The sequence below is a fragment of the Chlamydotis macqueenii genome, chromosome 10 (genome assembly GCF_036417535.1).
Source record: "Chlamydotis macqueenii isolate bChlMac1 chromosome 10, bChlMac1.mat, whole genome shotgun sequence".
In the NCBI taxonomy this organism is placed as follows: domain Eukaryota; kingdom Metazoa; phylum Chordata; class Aves; order Otidiformes; family Otididae; genus Chlamydotis; species Chlamydotis macqueenii.
Genome location: NC_141565.1, coordinates 11,475,482 through 11,497,449, shown reverse-complemented (window position 1 = coordinate 11,497,449; position 21,968 = coordinate 11,475,482). Strand labels below are relative to the sequence as shown.

At 50.9% G+C, this 21,968-nt stretch overlaps 1 protein-coding gene across 1 annotated transcript in view; it reads right to left on the bottom strand.

Annotated features, from left to right (window-relative positions):
* Positions 1 to 9,699: 9,699 nt before the first annotated feature.
* The window catches only part of PLXNA1 (plexin A1), a 116,992-nt gene continuing 104,723 nt past the window's right edge, over positions 9,700 to 21,968 (bottom strand). The window contains exons 29-32 of the mRNA XM_086755384.1: positions 21,000 to 21,169; positions 19,143 to 19,355; positions 15,709 to 15,859; positions 9,700 to 12,021 (exon numbers count right to left, since the gene is read on the bottom strand). Coding sequence (XP_086611510.1) covers positions 11,926 to 12,021; positions 15,709 to 15,859; positions 19,143 to 19,355; positions 21,000 to 21,169 — 630 coding nt within the window. The 3' untranslated portion in view covers positions 9,700 to 11,925. The remainder of the gene's footprint in view (positions 12,022 to 15,708; positions 15,860 to 19,142; positions 19,356 to 20,999; positions 21,170 to 21,968) is intronic.

The window sequence follows — 21,968 nt, the reverse complement described above, 5'->3', positions numbered from 1 at the left end:
TGGGGCTTGGTTGGGTCAGAAAGATCAGAATAAGAGAAGGAAAAAGGAATTAACTGGGAAGCTTCCCAGCTCCCATCCCACCCAGACCCACCTGGGCCCCCAGGCAGCTCCTGCCCTGTGAATCCCATCAGGTTTCATCGACTCCCACCCTGCAACGGCAGCAGCCAGGAGCAAAGGCTGAAGCTGGTGCAGAAATTCCCTCCTCCCCAGGCAGTGCATTTCAATTACCACAGCACAGGCTTCCAAGTGGATTTATCAAACTGGGCCTATAAAGCAAATTGAATAATCTTGTGCTTCAGACCTATAAAATATAAGTATTATACTTGAAAGTACTTTGACAAAGTAATAAATGTGGGGAGTGAGGGAAAGGAGTGAGGAGAGCAACCAGCTCCTTGTTAACGTGTTGTAACTGAAGCGAATCGACGCCCGGCTCCGAGGTACCTCTCTGTCATGGGAGTCGCTGGGGTGCATCCGGCTGTGCGACCGCATGGTCTGGGTGGAAAGCTGATAAACCTTAAGATATAAGGCTGTTTTGTCACTCATTTTGCCCAAGACCACTCCACTCACTGCTGAACCTCCAGATCACTCCAAAAATAAGACTGGGAGCAGAGCTGGAGATAACTGAGGTTCCCAAGACCTCGGAGAAGATCTGGTAGAAGTTAGACACGCTTCCAAAACTAGCAGCTGTGAGCAACCTGGTTTTCATAGTGCCACTGAGCAGGACCAGTGAAAGGGGATTAAACTGCAACAAGGAAGATTTGGGCTGGTCAGCTGGAAAAACATGGTGAGCATGAGCATGGGGAAGCCCTGTTGTATGTTGCTGGTGGAAATTGCAAACTCTCAGTTATTTCACAGAAGCAATTAAGGCAATGTCTTACCTGTTTGGAACAGGGAAAACATTGTTGTATTGGGTGGGTCCAACATGAGGTCTTTCATGATACTAAATAATTTGAAAATCAGGGCTTTGTGAGACATACCAGCAACTCTGGCTCTTTGGGAGCTCTTCTGCTTCAACCCGTTCTGCAGACATTCTAAAGCTCCTTTTTCTTAACCCTGTCCCTGACTCTAACACTAACCCTCAGCTCAGGCAGAGTCTTCCCATAAATCCTGATGCCCCATGATGGCATGTTGTCTTTCTCCTTATCTCCACAAGACCCTACAGTCAGAGGGACCTCCCAAATCCCAGACACTGTAACACCATAACACTGAGGTTAGCTGGGAACATCTGCTCTCTCTAGCATAAAAAGACATCCTCACCCTGCCAGTACCAGTTTTTGACATTTGGTACCTAATGGTAGGAACAGCGCTCCAGGTTTTGCTTTCCTGAATCCCAGTTCACTCCCTGCCCTCCACCAGCCCAAAACATGCTAGCACTGAAGAGAAACCACCTGTGAAGGAGGCAATGCCAAGAGCAACCGATGGCTGTGACAGACCAAACAGGATCTGTAACTCCAAAGAAGCAGCAAACTACAGAAAAGGCTTAACTCCTTGGCTCTGCCTCCATCCTACCTCTACAACCCTTACGTGACCCAGGAGCATTAATCCAAGAAAAGAAGCCATGAATCCTCCTCTATCTCTTCCCAAACACGAACACACGCGAGCCCACATCTCCACATCACGCATTTCTATCATGTAAGTCCGGAGTAGCATGCTCACGTACGCATACCTGAACAAACAACACGTGTTGAGTCAGCCCACAGCACACACAGCCCTTTGGCTCTAACAAGCCCTACCCCTTGGCGAGGCAGCAGCTGAGGACCACATTTCCATCCAGGTGGGACACCTGTCCAACCTTCCATGTCACAGCACCTGAGCTTTCCCCTAAAAAAAATCAGCATGCAGAGCTGTGAGGCATGATGGAGCGGGGTGGTAAAATCATCCAGCCAGCCCTTCAGAAAATTAAAAATAATTATCCAGCCTATAAATTTACCCCCGCGATTTCCTGTCGCAGTGAAACCCCCTCTGGCCATCCACTCGAGCTCAAGTAGACATCAGGCCCACCCCCCTTGCTTGTTATTTACTCTCCATTCACTGCCTTTCTTCTGCCCCAGTGACCCCACAGTTCACACATCCCTGCTCCGCCTTTAACCCGGTTTTGGTTTAGGGTCTGATTAACTCTTGACGCTGAAGGTTTTCGCCATCAAAAGGCTTTGTTGCCATGGTAACTCCTGGGGGGATTATTCAAACCAACGTGTCCAGCTAGCATGGGGTCAGCAGGATGGAGGAGCCTCCAGGGATGCTCCAGTTGCGCTCCACAGCGGTGCCCATGCCTCCTCCCCACCACCAATGACTGCAGATGAGCGCCGAAATCCTGCTGCCCTCTTTATCTCTCTCTCCACATTAACACCAGCTCGCACACTTTTTTTTCTTTTTTTTTTTGTGCCATGTGTCACTAATTTTACTCATTTTCTGAGTTTGTCTAGAATAGTAAAAGATTTGATTAGAGCATTCCCGGTTTTAATTGTAATTAGGACAGCCATTGTACAAGCTATAAAAGGAAATTGGGCTGCCACTGAGTGGAAGGGCCCCTGAGAGAATAGGAGCTGCGAAGGGAGAATTTCGTTCATAAAAAAGGAAAAAAAAAAAATCAGTTTGGGGAAGAAATAAAACTCCAGCTCAGGATAGTGTGACAGCCAAAGTGGCCCAGGCATCTGGGACCATAACAAAAGCGTGATTCCTAGGGATTTCAACATGGGGCGCGAGCAGTTTCTTCCCTGCTGCAACCTTCTGCACGACCTTGGGCAAAGCAGCTCTGCTTTTGTGCCTCAGTTTCCCCTGCTGGGACCAATCTGGCTGGTCTGTGAGCTAATGACTCATTCTACAATGTGCATTGTGATCCCTGGCAATACAGGAGAGGCGAGCATTGAAATAACCTGCCCCGTCCTCATCACTTACCAGGAACCACCTTGCTGGCGACACCACGGCTACTGAGGAACATCGCCTACAGCCAGGGGACAGTGAGACACCCTTGGCCGTCATCCAGGTGCCAAGGATGGATGTCGGACATTTCTGCTTTTTTTCCAGCAGAGGGAGGGCTGGTTCAAGCCCATTGCAATGGCATTAATGCTAGGAAGGGCACCTAGAAATAGGATGTGCACGGTCACACCCGTCACCACCCTAAAAGCCCCCAGGGGACTGGGGCTCCCCCAGCCATAGCATCACTTCAAGGTCTGCCAGCCCAGGGTGACCTTGTTGGCCACCCGCATCAGGCACATGGTGGTGAGCCACCAAGTCGTCGTGGACCAGAGGGACAGACAAGACACCTACAGCAGTGTTTCTCAACTGACTTCACCACACGGAAACATTTCTCGACATGGGTGAGATCCCCGCTCATGGTCTCCAGCCCAGCCACCACGCCCCACCGCCAGCCCCTCCAAAGGAGGAACCTCCAAAAAGGCATAGCTGGCCGTGCCCAGAATTGTGTAACCCACCCACCATCCCATGGCTCTGCAGAGGCAAGGCAGCTCGCAGCTCCAGAGATGTCAATCCAATGCTATAAAATTCAGGATAAATCAATTTTCCCCCTTCCCTTTGCTCTAATTCCACCAGGGCAGATGGCCGTTTTCCTGAAGCAATTATTTGCACAATTATTTGTTAAAAAACAACAGTGAAGCTCTGGCTGCTCATGGCACATTAATGTGTATCAGCCGTCACCTGCCACCTCCTAATGATCCCACCTCCGATCCAAGCCCCAAACTGTGGGCTTTTTACCACTGCATTTAAAGGAAAGAACAAACATAAACCAGTCGCCTCCCAGCGTGGCTGTGATTTTCATTAGTCCAGACGGGGAGAGGAAGGGGGTGTTGCTCTGCTCGGCCCTTACTGCTTTCACAATATATGGATTTTTTTTTTTTCCCCTCTTCCCAGCAGCTCAAAAGAAATTTAATCATCACCTCTGAGTGGGAAGAAACCCCCCGTTGTATCTGTCAACTTGCAGGGTCACGTGGTGCTGCTCTGGCCTTTCCCATCTGAACCCAGCACGTGGCCTGGCGCTTGCAGCCCATGTTAATAGTCTAACTGGATTTTAATTTCTATTCTATACATAGTTATGTATTTTATATATGTATTTTTATATATATACACACATATATATGTATGTATCTCTTATCTGTGTGTGTATATATAGATATGCCGATCTGTGTCTGGTGAAGGAACGTTGTGGACACAGGAAAACGGAGCCCAAAGCCTCTCTCCCGCAAGAAGTGGCTGCTCAAGGACCCCAGTTCCCCACAAAGATGTGGCAGATCCCTTTCCTGCAGGATCATGGAACTCGAAGGGCAGCAACGTACCTGGCACAGCCCAATTAGCCCGGCTGCTCTCTTTGTTTGTGGTCCCTGGGACGAGGTCGACAGCATCGTGGGAAGGACCAGGGCTGCCCAGGTTGGTGCTGCAGGAGGGGAAGGGAAGGAGCAGCCTGGTTTTCCCTGCACATAAGGGGATGGATCTGGCTGCTAATGAATTACAGACTTGTCATCAGCTGGAAGAGCAGTCACGCTCCCAGCCCAGCTGCTCGGTCTCAGCACAGCCTTGGGGCCAGTGAGCAAGGGAGATTTTTCTGCAAACCTTCTGGCTGAGCCTGAAGAAGAGGATGAGTCTAACATCAGCTTTAGTGGCTCAGTTGCTGGAGGCTCAGCAACTTCACCAGAAGAAAACAAGAGGGGACATCAGTGGCAGGTAAAGCAGATGTTAAACCCTCAAGGCAAACCCTCTTGTCTTTCTGGAGTGAATCTTACACTGAAGGCAGGAGGAGCTTTATTGGCAATTGACACTCACACCATGGGCACGTGGCTGTCCGCAAGTGTGTGTCTGGGAACATGGCACATGGCACATGGTGGTGAGCACATCTCCGTGCTGCAGACCATCAGCCCCATGTCCTGCACCCACCTTACCCTGCAGCGACGCACAGCACTGAGCACACAGTGCATTCTGCAGGAACCGCGCTACCGTGTGCATGTCCTGGCCCTTGCTGCATGTTTAAGAGAAACAGAGGAAGGATTATACTGGGAGACTCAAAGGCAGGAGAGCATCTCCATGGGGTGGGAGAGGACACATAGGGGAAGTGCAAGACCATGGTGATGCTGCAGGGATAGAGGTCTTGTGCAAAAAGCCCTGGATGAGACCTTCAGACCCCACACAGGTGCACAGGGACGTGCCACTCACCTGGAGCCTGAGCTTGGGCGAGATGATGGCGTGGGGGCCTCCAAGACCCCCAGGTTCTGCCAGGGTGGTCCTGGGCAGAGGACGGTGTGCTGCTGCGGGGAGCGGGGCTGCCATCACTGTGGAGCCCTGGCCGGCTCCGGGCACGCTGTGGCTGCCGCAGATTTGCTGGATTGCCGCCGTCTCAGGCGGCGGTGGTGTATGCTGTTCCTGGAAGGTTCACATTTTATCATTTCATCAAATAAAGTGCATTTGTGGATTACACAATCATTTGCAGGCCTTGATAATCTTTTTCTGCTTAGCTCTGCACCAGAACTGAGGAGGCAAACAAAGACATTTGTAGCTGTCATTGGAGGCCCTGGCTCCAGGCCAGCAGCTCTTACTCCTTGAGAAAACTGGCGCAATTTGTATTGAGGAACACCCTGGTGATCATGAAATACCAGATATTTATTTATTTCTCCAAACAGGAGGTTTTTAAGTTTTTGTTCCCTGGTAAAACAACGGAGCAAATATTTAGAAGAAGGAAAAAACCAAAAATCCTGCCTGCAAAGGGCCCAGAGTAAAGCAGCAAGGTCCAGCAAGAGGGTTTTTGTGGATGACAGCATGTCCCAGGCGGGTGCCAAAGTCACCCCATCCCCTTTCTGCACCCCTTTGTGGCACGCAGATATCTTCCAGCAAGAAATTTCAGCTCAAAGCAGGAGAGGACCCATGGGTGTTGTCCCCAGGGAAGGCAGGGAACCCCAACAACGCCAGGCCCCCGAGGAGGGGGAGTCAATGAGGTGACAACAGGGGTCGGCTCCGCTTTTTGCACTGGCAGAGGGCTACTGGATGCTGGAGCGTGCGGTCCCCTCCAACACATCCCGTGAGGACATGCCACCACAGAAACCCAACCCATCTCTTCACAGAGAGGCTCTTACCCTCATGCCTTGAAAAGACCCCAAAAGCAACAAAAGTCCCACTACATATTGGACTGAAAACTTCTGGAAGTGTTATTTAAATAATTTTCTGTACCAAGCAGGGCACTCATCTGCCTGATGCTCAACTGCCACTGGCCGCCTGGCTGCCAGGACAGTGTTTGCAGACACAAAATTTAGGGAGATTAGGGTCTTTTCCCCACTGCTGTTAGTTAAATCCTTCCAGAAACCTGAACAAAATTCAGTTCTGATATGATTTTCTCAAACATTTGAAAGGTTAGTGAAAGAAAACTTGGGGATTTTTAAGGTGGAAGAAAAAGATCAAATCAATCTTTGTTTTAATGGCACTATGGCTAAGACAGCAGAAGTTTAATACTTGCTGATGATAATCTCCTTGCTGGATAGTAGGAAAACTGTGGGCGAAAACAGAAAAAACATCCAGTTTATACATTTATACTAAATGCAGAGACAAGATGCATTTACAACCCAGAACACACAACCAGCCCTGCCAGCCCCAAACCCTCAGGAAATTGGCCCCAGGGAAGGGAGATGCTAAGAAAAGAATTTTTAAAAAGAAGCTTAGATTGTGTGATTTTGGTCTACGTGTTGAGCTGAGCCTCAACCCTCCATCCCAGGGACACATCCTCCAAACTCACCTCCTTCTACCTGTGACCGTCCCCCAGTGTCACCGGGGAAGGTCACCACCTCAAGGAGGGTGCTGTGGTGGTGGGCTGCTGGCCTGGGCTTCCTCTTCCAGTGCTTTGCTTCAGGATCCTGCACACCCTAGAAAGCACTTCGGAGGTACCCAGCGCAACATGGTGACACAACGGCTTTGCAAAGCTTAAAGACCAGGAGCTGGAAAAGACGATGCCCTACAGCTTGCAGAGCCTGTGGAGACACGACTGCAGCATCACCCCACCACCACGTACCTCTTCCTCCCCGTCCCCAGGCACTTGTGCTGTCACCTTGTCACGCCCCCATAAGTGGAAGGACCAGGATAGCCAAGGTGCAGAAGTGAAGCTGTCCCAGCCCCGGTTGGCTCCTTATGACCCCGGCGAGCAGTGCTGCAGCTGAGCAGGTATTTACCTTTTCTCATCTCACCTCTGCTCGCAGCGTAACGGATTCAGCTCCTCCATCCAATCAGCAGCTCCAAGCGCTTTGAAAGGCGACAAGTGGAATCACACGGTTTAAAACAATTCAATATAAGCCAGAAAAGTGGCTGATGGACAAGCCCCCTGCCACCCCTGCACACATCCTCCATCCTAATCCCTCCGCAAGCACCCAGAGCAGCCCCCAGGACCGCGTTGGGGCTGTGAACAGCCACAGGTCAGGGTGCCCGTCCCCAGACACGCACTCCACAGACCCAATGATGCTGGCCCATTTTGCATCATGCCACCCCAGCGCTGCCGCAGATTTGTCCGCTGCTCCCAGAAACGGCCCTTCCCCAAAGCCACCCACCTCACACCTCCCAAAAACACAGGCGAGACACCAGCTTTAGCAAAAATGTTTAATCTCTCCTTGATGCGTGTGTTTATTTACAAGTACTAAATCTGAAGAACATTAAAATAGGAAATAGCAGGATATTTACACGATCAAAGGGCGTTTGACCAGCTGCGCTGGCCTGTTGCTTCAAGTCTGAAACAATCACAGAAAGGTAATCAGGATTCCGGATTTATTATTTTTTTTTTTCCCCATTTAATTTTTTAAAACTATTAAAATTCTCTGCCTTTCGCCGGGTCTGCGTTAGGTTTTTTCCCTGCTTTCTTAAAGGATAGCTCGTTGTGCGCTTTGGTCGGGACTGGGTGAGCCTGGGGGGACCCTCCTCCCCGTCCCCCAACTCCCCATCCGAGGCTGGGACCAGCCCCGGGGTGGCACGGGGCTCCTGCCGGAGGAGGACACCGGGGCCAAGTATGGGGGACACTTCCAGGCTGGACTGTGTATTTTTTTGAACCCCAAACTGAAGAGAAAAGGCATTGTGAGCTGAGGAGGGGTAGGGAGGGACCCTCTAGCAGCCCGCAGGGTCCAGCTGCCTCCGACAGCGGAGGGCAGAGCAGGAGCCCCCCGAAACAAAGGCTCAGGGCAGGGGATGCTTCTCCGTCTCACCCCATTTTGGGGCACAGGCAACAACCACCAGTAAGAGGAGTCCTGCGAATGCTTCATGGCCTCTCCCCACCATTCCTCGCCCCCAGGCAGGTTTAGATGGGGACTGCCAGCCCAGCTCTGCCCCCCGCCCAGTCTGGGCCGAGGGAGGACAGATGGGCTGCCTGGCACGATTAAGGACGCTGGGCATCACGCAAAAGGCAAAGGTAGCACCAAGAAGCGCCGGAGGCTGTGGGAAGCATTGCAGTGCCCATCTTGCTGACCACCACCCCTCTCCATTAGAGGCAGCAAGCAGACCTTGGAGGGGGGGGGGAAGGTGCTGGGGGGATCCTTTAGTGAAGCAAGCCGCAGACACCCCAAAGCTCCCAAGGAGGAAACCAACGGGAACTCATCCACAGGACCACACCATGGGCTCTCAGCACCATCATGGGGTGAGAAGAGCCATGCCACAGCACAAAGGGTCTCAGCGACAAGAACCCAGAAAGCACAGCCACGCCACGGCACTGCCAGCTTACCTAGCATGGCCGCCCCTCGGAACCCCTCTGCTGCCCAAATCCAACCCAGGCCCACCACAGCCAAGAAACTCACCTGTCCCTCCAACCCAGCCAAGGGAGCATCCACAGCATCGCTGCCAGGAAAGCAACAGGAAAAGAAACCCTCTGCTCTTAACGGTGCTTCCAGCCCTCATTCACCAATGAGGAAACACAGGGGGGTGTGTCAGGGGGATGCTCTTGGAAACACATTTCCATCCTCTCCAGTCAGCAACGGGGAAGGTCCCACCATCCTCTCTCAATCGCCACAAAGACTATGCGCTTGGCTCCCTCAACGGCAACAGAAGCTCCCAAAAAATGCTCTTACCACTGCAACAGGCAGGACCCACGCCACTTTCACATAAAGACTTCAAAGCCACCGCTCCCCTTCCACCAAATTGCAATGATCACCAACGCACAGCCGTCATCCTCCAGAAAATTGCCAACACCACCCAGCCAGCAGCTTTGGGCCAACCTTGCACCAAAGGGAGCTGCGGGCACCCCTCCACCCCATCGCAGTGGCAGCAAGTTCTGCAAAGGACCCCCCGAGGGGTCCGTGGGAGGATTTGGTCCCACTGGAGTGCCTGGGAAGATGCTGGCAGCCAGCGGTGGCCCCGGCGTGGGGCAGGCTGGCACACAGCTCTCTTTCAAGCTCTCCAAGTACCACATTTGAGATGTGAACCTCTGAAGTCTTTCTTTTTGCTTTGTTTTTGCTTTTTCTTTTTGGATAAAAAAGTGACAAATTAATTTCAAATTAAAAAAATAGATAACAGGTCTAAACAAACCTCTAATATTCAACACTTGCAGGTTTTTTGTTTTATGGTATTTTTTCTTCTGTTTCTTAAAAAGATCAACTCAGACTAAAATCTAGCACAGTCATGCAACAGCCCACAGCTCTCAGAAATCATCCAGTGGCAGCTCAGGGTTCATAGGTTTGGGAAACAATTATTACTTCTTTTTCAAACATAGTTTTGCTGTTGTGGTTGGGTTTTTTGTTGTGGTTTTTTTTTTTTTTTTTCTAATCAGCATCTTCTCCTTTCCCTCCTTATTAAAACAAAACAAAACCAAACAAAATTACAACATAATGAGAGATGTGCAGGCTTCAAACGATTGTTCTGCATGGTGAGAAAGGCTCAGAAATTTCTTCCAGACCATTTGGTATACTTTTTTTTTTTTGTAGTTGTTGTTTGTTTTGTTTTAACTGGCTGTGTAAATTCATTTCGTATTTATATCGGTTCGATTCTCCTTCAGTTAACTATACAGCACCCCACTGGGGCGCGAGAATTAGATTGTAACCACATATATATATATACACACTTCTTTTTTTTTTTCTTTTTTTAATTAAAAACTTCATTATTTCTCCCTCTCCCCCCCTTAACTTGAGATTTAAGGGAACGGACAGAATCAGCTGGGCTTCTTTCCACTTGGATTTTGACGGCCACCCGCTCCTGGCAGTGTGGCCCCGTCTGCCGTGGGCCAGGCAGCGACGGGAGCTCTCGGTACAGAAAAGGAAAGGGTTTTGCTCATGTTTTTGGAAGTTTCGGGTCACCTCCTGCCATTCAGGGCAGTGTTCGGCACCTTTTTATCTCTCGAAAGCACAAACCCATGAGGATCTGACATTTCAAAGGGGGCAGCCAAGGGAGAGACCCGGGGTTTCCAGTGAATCCCCTGGCAGGGCAGAGGTGGCGGAGGGGAGATGGGGTGACAGCAAGGAGAGAAAGGGGGAGAAAGAAGGAAAAGACAGAGAAAGAAAGATCAATCTTGGGCAAAGGTCCTCCACATGTTTGGGCTTCCTGGGGCAGGGGAACGGGTGACAGCCCTGTGCTGGCCAAGCATCCCGGTCCCTCGGTGGGCTGGTCACCCAGCCAGCTTTGCCAGGGAGATCCTGGCCAGGAGACGCGGAGGAGCTGCCTCTCCTTTCCCCCAGGGATGTGGTCCCTTCCCCTGCATCAGCACAGAAAGATGATGGGGGGAAAAAAAAAAATAAAATTAAAGGGGCTTCATTAAGGCTGCTCCAGCACCAGGAGATCTGCCAAAAAAACCCCCCAGGCTGGCTCTCCATGAACCCTCCCGACAGCCCCCAAGCCCCCGCAGCCATCCTCTGCCCCAAATTGTCCCGGGACATGCAGGGATAGGCAGCGCTGCTCAGACTACCCTGCTGCTACCGGACCAGGAAAACAAGGATAAGCTCAACAAAACACCGACCATCCCTCAGTGATCCCCCAGGAAAAGAAAAACCAACCTCGGGATCTGCCTTCCTCTCTGATCGCGACCTCCAGAACCACTCCAGCAGCATTTATATAAGAGCATCTATCCAGCTAACAAAACTCCCATCTTTTTTTTTTTTCTTTTTTTTTTTTTTTTTTTCTGCACTAAACAACATTCAAATAAAACATGGCACAGGACATATTTTAAGAAATATCAAAGCTCAGGGATTTCTCCCTTTCCTGCCCACCCCTACTGCCCCCACCCCCAAATCTCCCCAGCATCAGTCCTTTAGCTTATTTTTTAAAATCACTTCTGTTAGTTCATTGCAAAAATTTAGACTCTTTTTTTCCCCTCCCATTTTTTGTTATAATTTTTTTTTCTTTAAATTAAAAATTTTGTTTTGTCTCGTGTAAATTGTGCAAATATAGCAGTTAACACTAGTGGCAGAAGGCCAGAGAGAGAGAGAAGGGGGAAGAGAAAGACAAAGAGAGAGGAGGAGGAGGAAGAGAGGGGTCGGCCAGCTGGGGGGAAGGAGAGGAGAGCAAGTCAAGTACAGTAAAAATAGGAGCCCACCCACCCCACCTCCACCAAAGTAACAACAACATCCAAATGCTGTCCTAGAAAGCCCCATGGTCCCGACCCTCCTTCCTTGCGGGCTCGGGGGCTCTGCCCGGGCAAGGGATGCCCAGTGGGTCCACGGGGCAGGTGACCCCCTTCTCCTCCGCCCGGCATCGTCTCTCTGCAAGGTCCCTGCTGCATCCCGGCTGGATCGGGGGGCTCGTGTCTGTGTCGGGGGTTTTATCGATGTTGCTGCTGTCGTCAGGATTTGTGGTTTTTTTTCTGCTAAAGCACGAGGTTTCCTTGTTCGTTTGTGGGAAGCGTGCGGAGGCACAGCGGCTCCTGCGGGTCCAGCCGGCCCCAGCCCCAAAGTCTACTTCTGCCCGCGGCTGCCGCTGGCCGGCCCTCCCTCCTGCTGCCTCCGCTGCCCGGGATGCTGGCACCGCGCCGCTGCCTTCTCAGCTGCTTAAGGCCATTGTGTCGATCGCCTGCTCCAGCTTACTCCTCAGCCGCTGCCTCCGGGCCTGCTCGTCCTTCTCCAACGCGGCTAAAATCTGGGGGAGAGACAGGAGAAGAGAGGGTGAAGCGATGCTCTGCTACCCAAAGCGGCTCCTTGTTGCTCACGTGGATGCACTGGCTCATCAACAGCATCAGGGAATGGGGATGTGGTCCCACGGGAAGCAGCACGGGTTCGTTCCTGTCCCTCACGGGGCCAGGAAAGGGCCAAAGGAGGCACAAAATGGAGGACACTGCGCTGAGCGCTGCCACCCAACAGGCAGAGCCTCGCGGGACGTCCAAGGGGCTGTGGTAATGCCAGGGACCTGCTTGACACTAACAAGAAGCCAACTTGCACATGGGGAAATGAAGAAAACAAACATCCATCATCAAATGGAGGGCAAAACCTGAAATCAAGACCATGACACCTTCCTGCCATGTCTGTGACTCCAACAATGCTCCAACGTCCTAGGGAGGCAGGGGCTGCGTTTCAGACCATGATCAAGGCAGGAACTGGTTCCACAAACACAGAAAGATCAAACCCACGAGGCTTCAGCTGCCGCCTCATCTCACCTCATCTCACCATCTCACCGTGCTCATCTCTCACCTAGGCAGACAACTGAGGGATACTGGGGTGATGGAGGAGAACACCAGATGGATGCAAGGGATGCACCCACAGACATCCAAGGATGGCTTTCCTCCCTTGAAATCCCCTTTCCCTAAACAAGCTCCTGGCCACGATGGCAGGTTGCAAGGCAGGGGGACAGTCCCCAGCCCCCAGCTGGACGTGGCCATGCCCACAGGGCCAGGGAAGGACTGGTGGCAGGGGGAGGGTGGAGGGCAAGACTCAGAGTAGGGAGAAGGGAGTAATGAAGCATAAAACGAAGGGGCAGCTGCCCTCCCAGCAGCCAGGAGTCTCATCTCACTAACATCATGCCAGCAGAGCAGAAAAGCTGGTTTAAAAAAACAAACCTGACAGAAATCTCATCTCCTCGGGTGAGCTAGTTGAGAGAGCAAATTTTTTGCAATTAAATATCAAGGCATCCGTCAAAGGGGACTTGATTAACCATTTCATTGGCTGCATAATTGGAAACAAACTGTTGTATAATTAATAGACTTACTAGGAGGCAGGCAAAGTCCATCAGGAGCCCTACAGGTAACTTCTTAATGGGGAATCAGCTCCCTTTGATTAAGAGCTGCTGCAGTGCCGGCAGGTTGCGGAGCTGCACGCGGGGCGTGCTGTGCAGCATCCACCACGCTGCCATGCAGCAGCCTTCGGCCACAGACAGGCTCTGGCTCTCTGCCAGGCTTTTTGGGACAGGACCAGGCTGGTCCCTGTCTGCTGGGGCAGCAGAGGATGCCCGATGGGAATCTATTCCCAAATGAAGGGGGAACGCTGCATCTCAACACCAGCATCAGCTCCCAAGGTGGGGAAAATTCACCAGCGAGACACAGGCACATCTGATTTACCTCCTCTGGCAGCAACAGCCCCGGGCTGCAGCTGGACTTGTGAGAGCTCATAGATTCTGCCACAAAGCTGCTACTGGGGACACTCCCCCACCATCCATCTCCGCAGCCGCTGTCAGCCGTCACACTACACACAGAATAAAATAATAACACTCACGCAGAAATCAAAACCCTATGTGCCTGGAAGGTGGCTGAACTGGAACCAAAGGAGATGATTGGTCCAAGAAGTGGAAGAGGAGCCTATTCCCCATACCCACCTCCTCCACCTCTCCCGAAAGCACAGTTGTGTATCCTGGGATGCCAAGGTGTCAAAAGATTCACAACCTGCCCCTGCATTTATTTGCGCCTCCCTTATCTCGGTCTTACGGAAACAACACAGTCAAAGGAAACCTGTGCCGAGGGTGGAGAGAGACCCAGGTTCGTCACCTGCTGTAAGGAGCAGGACCACTGATTACCAAGATGCAAGTATCCAAATGAAAATTAATTATGATTTTCATTCACAGCCAATGACAGCATATTATCACACTGAACAACAGGAAAAATTATTCTCTCCCATTTTGCATCAAAGAGGGTGCAATTGGGCTGCATATAATTGTGCTTAATGAATGAAAACAAACAAAAGGAACAGCTGCGATTTATTAATCCCATTACAAATAATAAAAGAAGTTCCTGAGAGCTGCGAACACACTTGTGATGCTCGGAGAGCGGGCAACAGCAAGACACTCAACAGATGTCAGGTTGCCGTTAGTGGGCAAGAAGAGGACCTGTGCCCCTAAAGAGCACAAGTGCACCTGTGCCCCTAATGCCACACGGTCCCCTCTCTGCTCTTGCCTAGGACTTGGAAGATTTATTTAAGGCTTGGGGGACTTCTAGTCTGGAGGAAGCCAGCACCTGATGATGGCTGAGGGATGATGGCTGCCCGACAGCAGATCTAAATCCTCCAAACGACTCCACTTCCACCCCCATGGTAGCCACAGAGCTGTTGTACAAACTGTAAAACCCCCAAACCCTTCCCAGCCAACTCATCACACAGAGCTACGGGGGCCTCCTGCACGTGCCACCCCATGTCGTCTGTGGAGCAGCACAGAGGTGTCACCAGCATGGTCATCAGTGCATGGCCATCAGTTGCATGGTGACCACCACGCAGCCCCTTCCCAAACACCAAGGTTTCCTTCCATCCCTGTAGGCAAGCCAGGCCCTCTTCCTCCTCACTCCTGCAAAGCACTCAGCTCCATGAGGATTTGGCCACCATGGTCCCAGTGCTGACCTTGGACTCAAGGGCCAGGTCTTCTATGACCTGCCTGCGGACTCCCTAAATTCACCCACCGAGGAGGCACAGGGAGATGCCTCTCAGGATTGCTGCAGGGCTCCTGCGGGGCGAGCAGCCGGCTCTCACAGCTCTCTCTGAGCAAGGAAATATTCTGGCACTCTGTCACCTAAACAAGCCACCGTTCAAACAGTTATCAGTCTGCTTTATTGGGACGATAAAACCTATATGATCTCGTATAGATCCATATTTTACTGTAGTTATAAATTTTATTGCTTTAATAACAAGATGAGGGGTGTGGATTTGAGCGGTGCTTTACGAAGTTAATTTGTAAATTTCAACAGAGGAGTTTTTAACCATTCTTCCTGATGTTCACAAAGCAAGCACTGAAGAGGCCACCACATCCTCTAGCATCCCCGGGGACTGGAGCCAGATGCTGCCTGTACAATCACACAGCACTGGTACCACCGCAGCGTCAGGTCGGTGACACCGGATAGGAAAGGCAAGGAGGGGAGGCACACTGAGATAACGCTGCAAACTCTGCAGCCCTGCTGAGCTCACGTGCCAAATGTGTAGAAAAATAGGTGTTTCCCACATTACTCACTGCAGAAAATATGGAGAACAAAGCACTGCCTACACCAGCGCCTGGCTCCACGCCTCCCAGGCCTTTCCTTCCCCGCCAGCCGAGCACAGACATGGACTATGTTGCCCTCCCACATTTCACGGGGTGTTTTTAGAATCATAGAATGGTTTGGGTTGGAAGGGACCTTCAAAAAGGTCATCCAGTCCAACCCCCCTGCAAGAAGCAGGGACATCTCCAAGCAGATCAGGTTGCTCAGAGCCTCATCCAACCTGGCCTTGAATGTTTCCAGGGATGGGGCATCAACCACTTCTCTGGGCAACCTGTGCCAGTGTTCTACCAGTGGTTTTTTTAAGAAAAAGCAGAGGACTGCAGAAACGCAAAGGGACTCGGCTCACAGCCCAGGCTTGACTCCTCAGTGTCGCGTCTTACCTCATCTTTGTACTTGGTGATGTAAGAGTAGATCTCGTGCAGCGCGCTCATACTGTTGAACTGGCTGAGGTGTAACCGCGACTGCTCCGCCAGATATGCGCTCATGTCCTGGTCGCTGATCGCTGGCATTTTAGCTATATCTGCATAATATCTGCAAAGGAGAAACAGAAGAGTGGGTCAGAAACAGGGACAGACAGAAGGGGATGGGTCCCTGCCGCGACACGCGCTGAGAACGGCCACTGGAGAGGCACGGCAAGGAGCAGCTTGCCTTCCAGCAATGGCATACCATGAGCACCCATTTGCTACCATTCTCCTAAGGCTGCCGTCTTGCTCAAGCCAACAATGCCCCTTTGCATTCTATCAAATACTTGGTGTGCACACAAGACAAGTTCACATCCAGCCCTTGCAGTGATACACGTCCGCGTGGTTACATCCTCCTCAGCAGCATTCAACACAGCCTACAGCTGACACTGGCCATGCCCAGAGGTTACCGCTCACCAAAAGCTACGAAGAGTTTTTGTTTCCAGTGAAAACTGAGGTTCTGCGCATATGTCTGTGAAATCAAAGGATCCCAAGCAGCAGAGGAGGCAGCTGATGTCTTAGGGCATGCCTGGGTCAAATGACTTGGTGCTTTCCTACCTTCCTTGTGCTTCTTCGATGGTTCCTACCAGCAGCATACTACCTTACATTTCCTAGGACACCTAAGATTTGCTCAGCAAATACAGGGAAACCCAGACACAGATTATATGGTCCAGAATCACTGTGCAAAACCAGCATATCCAGCAGGATATCCATGAAAACCCAGGGAGATCAAAGCCACAGCATCCCATTGCAGCGGGAGGGTTACACCAAGTAGATGTACCAGTGGACTGGCTGCTGAGGCTCTTTTGGTTGTGTCCACAGGCCTTTATTAAAAAAAAAAAAAAAATCCTACCCACAGCAAACGAGCCTCAGCCACTCCCACCACCTGGAAATACAGAGTGCCAGTCTCCCAGGTTTGCTTTACTCCTCATGACTCCTCATGCAGTGAAGTTCCTGGAACAGTGATTAGCATCATTAGCATCATCAGCTGAACACTGGGATGGAACATCGCTGAAGCACTTGGATGGGAGCAGATGGCAGCAAGACCACTTGAGGAGATGAATACAAGGATCCACTCCATTCCACGGCGCTGAACTCAGCTAGTGAGAAAATACTTGTGCAGTTTTTACAAGGAGGCTTATTCACACCAGAAAGTGATGTGAGAGACTTCCTAGATGATGCGAAGAGAGCAGCGGTCTGAGGTGAGGACCTCTGACTAAACCAGGCATCAAGAGATCTGCTACATCACTAGAGAGATCATCTGCGGTGTGATGTCTCCTAAAGCTGACATTACTTCTACCTGTACTGAGGAATATTAGGGACAATATGCCCTACCTTCTCAGTTCCAGCCAGCTTTGATGAGCAAAGAAAACCCACAGAGATCCTCTTGGCCACCTCTAACCCTGCAGGTGAAGGCCCCTGTGGTAAGGGACTCGTGGGAGATGAAATTGAAGAAGAAGAAAGCTTTTGTGGCTGCCACAACAAGATGTCCAGGTAACACAAAAGATGACAGAAAATCATAATTTTTCAACACAAGTGTGCATGGCTTGTGTGGACAAAGACCCCAGTCACACCTACCATTTCCAGAGGACACCTATCACAGCCATGACCCCGGCAGCAGTCCCCTTGGGTTTCCCCAGGCTCTCCACCTCCCAAGCCCTTTACCATGCCAGCCCTGCCTCAGACTGACAAGATGCCCATTTTTCAGCCAATGCCCGAACCAGAGTGGTACAGACCTGCTGTTGGGACTAGCAATCCCTCGCATCGCTCCCATCCCCTCTGCAAAGCTTTGCAATGATAACTGCGCCAAAAGCCAGAAATACCGATTACGCTGTAAATCCCTGCAGCAGAGGAGCGGTGGGAGACACAGTTGTACCCTAAACGGGGCAGCTCTGCCCCCTGCTCGGCTCCTTCTGGGACTGTACCAGCAGTAAGCGATGGCAGAACATCTGTCACCGACCTGTGAGATCTCTCACCTCTTCCCCAGGGACACAGCATGCCTAGACCAGTGTCCCTCTCTGGAATGGTTTTATATCCTTTTTAATCCGGGCACACACAGAGCTGAATATTTTTGTCACAGAGATGGCAAGGTCAGAGAAATTCACCTTATGAAGTTTGTGATGTTCCTGCGGGACCCCACTCCAAAGCCTCCTCCAGCCCCCGATAAAGAACTTTCTCCTATTACAATGCAGCTCATCTCTCATCTCAGCCATCGTATTTCAGGGGCACCTTTTCTTCTGATCCAAGCCCTGTCTTCCTCAAGGGAAGAAGCTTGTCTTTGTACCTGCCTGCAAAGCACCAGGCATGCCAACGGTGTGACAAAAACAACTGTCTACAAGCGAGTGTCCAAAGGATTATTTATGCTACAAAATCACACGCTTGCAAACTAGAGAACATGACACTTATTGTTGCCTGGACATTTTTCATTTGGTTCATCATGTACCTGGTCTAGATGCTGAAAGAGGGAATGGTCTTCAGTTAAGAAAAAAAAAAAGAGCATGATATGTTGTAGCACAGCGTATCAGCACAAGGGGAAAGTTGCATCAGCAACCTGAAATCTGCCATTTTTTAAGCTTGACGAAGTCCCACTTTACAAGACAGCAATATTTTAACGTAGCTCTACTTGGAGGGCTTTGGAGGACATCTCCTAGGTTTCTCTCCCAAAAGGATAAAGCTAAACACAGCATTATGCCTGAGCGAATCAATTTACAATCTGTAGCATTCAAACCCAGAACCTTTAACGCTGCGTTAACTCAGCGGGACAGAAGGATGTCTCTCATCAGCTCACAGTGAACGTGGAGGGTGCTGGAAGGAGTCAGGGGACCTGCTCCTCGGCACAGCAACAGCAGCCTGAGTGCTGCCCCAGAGCATGCGCTCTCATCAGGATCCCAGGCGAGATGTAGAGACGGATGAGAGACGGGAACTGGTAATTTTCAACCATTTCAACAAAACCTGTGTGCATTGTCATGGTACAAAAAAGGCACTTCTCTAGTCCAAGGCTGCCTTCTTACTGCTCTTCGAAAGCAATCAAGGGAGGTGCTAGCAATCCCCTAGCACAGACCAAGCTTTTACAACAGAAAACATCAGACAACCTAAAAGTGGAGGTTGCTTTTAGCAGCCCTTAAGCAAGTCATAAACAGCTCCGTCAAACCGTCATTGCAAACTCATTCCAGGAGACAATCATGAGAAAGCATCATCTCCCAAACAAGATGATCACCTTCCACAAGTGTTAGGACAATCTCCTTCAGACAGTTGCCAAGAGGAGTCTTCCCAATGACCCAAGTCCCCACACCCATGTACGTCCACTGTAAGTCCTCCAGGTGAAGCAAGGAGCTATTGCCAAGTCTACTCACCTTTCTACCCAGCTCTTGTAGTTGGGGATGTCCTTGGCGTACAGTAGTTTGTTGGAGGGAGAGTCTTTTCCTAGCTTGTGCTCAGAAGTTGAGCAGGAGTCCATGAATGTCTGAGCCACCACGGATAGGCAGGCATCAGTAATACTGTTCTTGTGAATGTCGAACACAAACTGGGGGTTCTTAATCACATTCACCCAAAAACGTAGAGGTAGACTGAGGGAAGAAGGAAACAAGAGTCAGCACCTGAACCAAGCCCTACAAGGCTGCCAACGCACATACATGCACCTCCAGTTGTGGAGAAGGAGCTCCCCACGACCCAGAATAGGGCAGGCTGCTTTTCCCAGCACCACATCAGCATACTCTCTGTGGAGAAATTCCTCATCACTGCCAACATCTCCAAAGGCAAACCAGGGCAGCGCAGATCTGCAGTTTGTCCAAGGATCCACTCATCCTGAAGAGCCCTTGCTGGGCCCATGGGTCAAAGCAGGCACGGTCTCCCCCTCTTGCATCAATAAGCCTGTCTATGGCACTGTGTGGCATTTCACACATCTCTCATGTGGAGGAGGGAGTTAACTGGACTCCTCAAGGGACTCATTAGCACATTTAACACCAGAGGAGAATTTAGGCAGCCTCAGATGCTGGAAATTAAGCTCTCAGTTGTAGAGGCAGCGGGTCTCCTGGCCAGCCACTGACTGGATGTTTGCTGCATACTGAGACATGTGCCACTCTCCATGGCTCCATTTCCCAATCCTGCTGACCCTCTCCTCTCCCAGGAGCATCTCAGGGACTCCTCTCATCAGAAAGCCTCTCTGGTCTGTCATCTCTCAGCACCAACATCCAGTGAATGCTTTTATCCTAGACAAAACACACTTCATTCCCCAGGACTTTCCTAATGAGGGTACCGGGTGCATGTACATATTTCATTTGTGAAGGGAATGGCCTCGAGAAATTAGCTCCACACATCGAATTAGCGCCCAGAGATAAGCACAGGCATTAGTATGCAGGAGCCTGCATGCCCAGCCCCTGTGGAGCGGGGCTTTTTTTTTTCTCCCTTGCCTTTTGCTCCTTCTTTTAATATAGAAAGCCGAGTTATAAATCAGTTCCAAGCACTTCTGCGCTCTCACATCTCCATTTAAAAATGTTTCTTTTCCTGCCCTGCTAATTGCCAACAGTTACTGAACTATACAAAAGCAATTTGGCTGCCATTTAACAAATGCCAGACACGGGAACGTACGTACCCGTCTCCAGTAACGGCAAGATCAGAGAGATGAAATCAGTGAGGCAGCAGAAGAATGCCGAGGGGGGGCTGTGGCACAGGAGCCAACGCCTGCTCAAGCCCTGTCCCCAGCACTTACGGAGGTCTCTCCGCCCCACTTTTCAGGGAGCGATTAGCAGAGCTGACGGGCTGGCTCTGCGAGCGAGCTTATGGAGGATGCATACACGGCTTTATGGCTGAGCAACGGAGGGGAGCATGGAAACACCTTTAGGAGAGCGAAGACGAGAATTGGGGCTGGCATCTCCGGAGGGGTCCGCAGGATGGAGAAGCCTGAGCTGCCTTTGCTCAAGGTGAGATGGGAACAGAGCCGCTGCGGTCCTCGGCCAACTCCAGCCGTCAGAGGGAGCGTGGTGCCCGGGATTTGGGGAGGGAAGGGCTGAGGGAGCACTGCATTCCTGGGATTTTATTTGCTGCAGGAAGGCATGCAAGGGATTTACCCACACCCGAAATACAGAGATACGGGCCTCTCTCTGTCCTGGATCATTTCCAGGGACATATTTCTGCTCCCTGGGGGAGGGGTTGGAAGTATCATTAGCTGTGATATCGTTATCCCCCCGCATCCCACTGCCCCTCTCCATTACCAGTTACTCTTCCAGGTGTGCCTGACATCGTAATCATTGATCTGATGCTTATCAGCTTGTTCATCCAGGAAATCAAACATGTACTTGATGGCGAGGGGCAGCGCGCTCCCACGGTGTGCTGTGCTGAAGATGGTCTCAAACAGGTCATCCACGAACTTCTGCAGGGTGCCCTGAAGAGGAGAGAGAAAGAAGAGCTGCTCAGCAATGCCCAGCACCAGCAGACAGATGAGATTGGCCTTTAAACCTATTTCAATCCTATTCCTACCAGCTGAAAGAGAAGCACGCTACAGTCTGTGTAATCCTACTGGTTCTCAGTGGTTTATACTGGGACACAGACACCTTAATGGTATCTCCTTCACTGAACAATCGGGCATGCTAACAGCATACAAATAACAACACTGTATAGAGCAATGACCAAGTGACTTAATGCCATATCACGGTCTTTATTTCGGCCCCATGAAGGTACCCAAGACCTGATGACAAACATTGAACAAGCCCTCAACCCACGAGGCAGGGAGCCAAGCCACAGCAGAGATGGCCGAGCCCAGCCTCTGCAATCCTGAGCTAGCACCTCCAGCACAGCCCTCCGCTCCTCTCCAGGGACTTCTCAGACTCACAGCGCCTGTTTGGCACTAGAGAAGGGTTTGTATGTGCTGAAGGAAGAGGAAGCCGCTGCGATGCCAAATGCCCTGGGTAATTACCCTTCCCACATCACTGACTTCACAGCTTTATCCCAAACACCAAAGGGGATGAGGTGCCTGCCCTAGGGCATCTCTGCTTTGCAGTCCAGCAGCTGCTCAAGGATACAAGGGGCAGGAAAAAAAGCCAAAGGGTGCAAAAAGCAAATAGGAAAATCCACTCAAGGCATATTCACTGAGGCTTTTGACACACAAAAACATCACCTCCAGCTTGGGAAAGAGACCAAGAGAGTAGCTCCTCCTGTGCTGAAGCAGAAGGCTAATAAAAAAG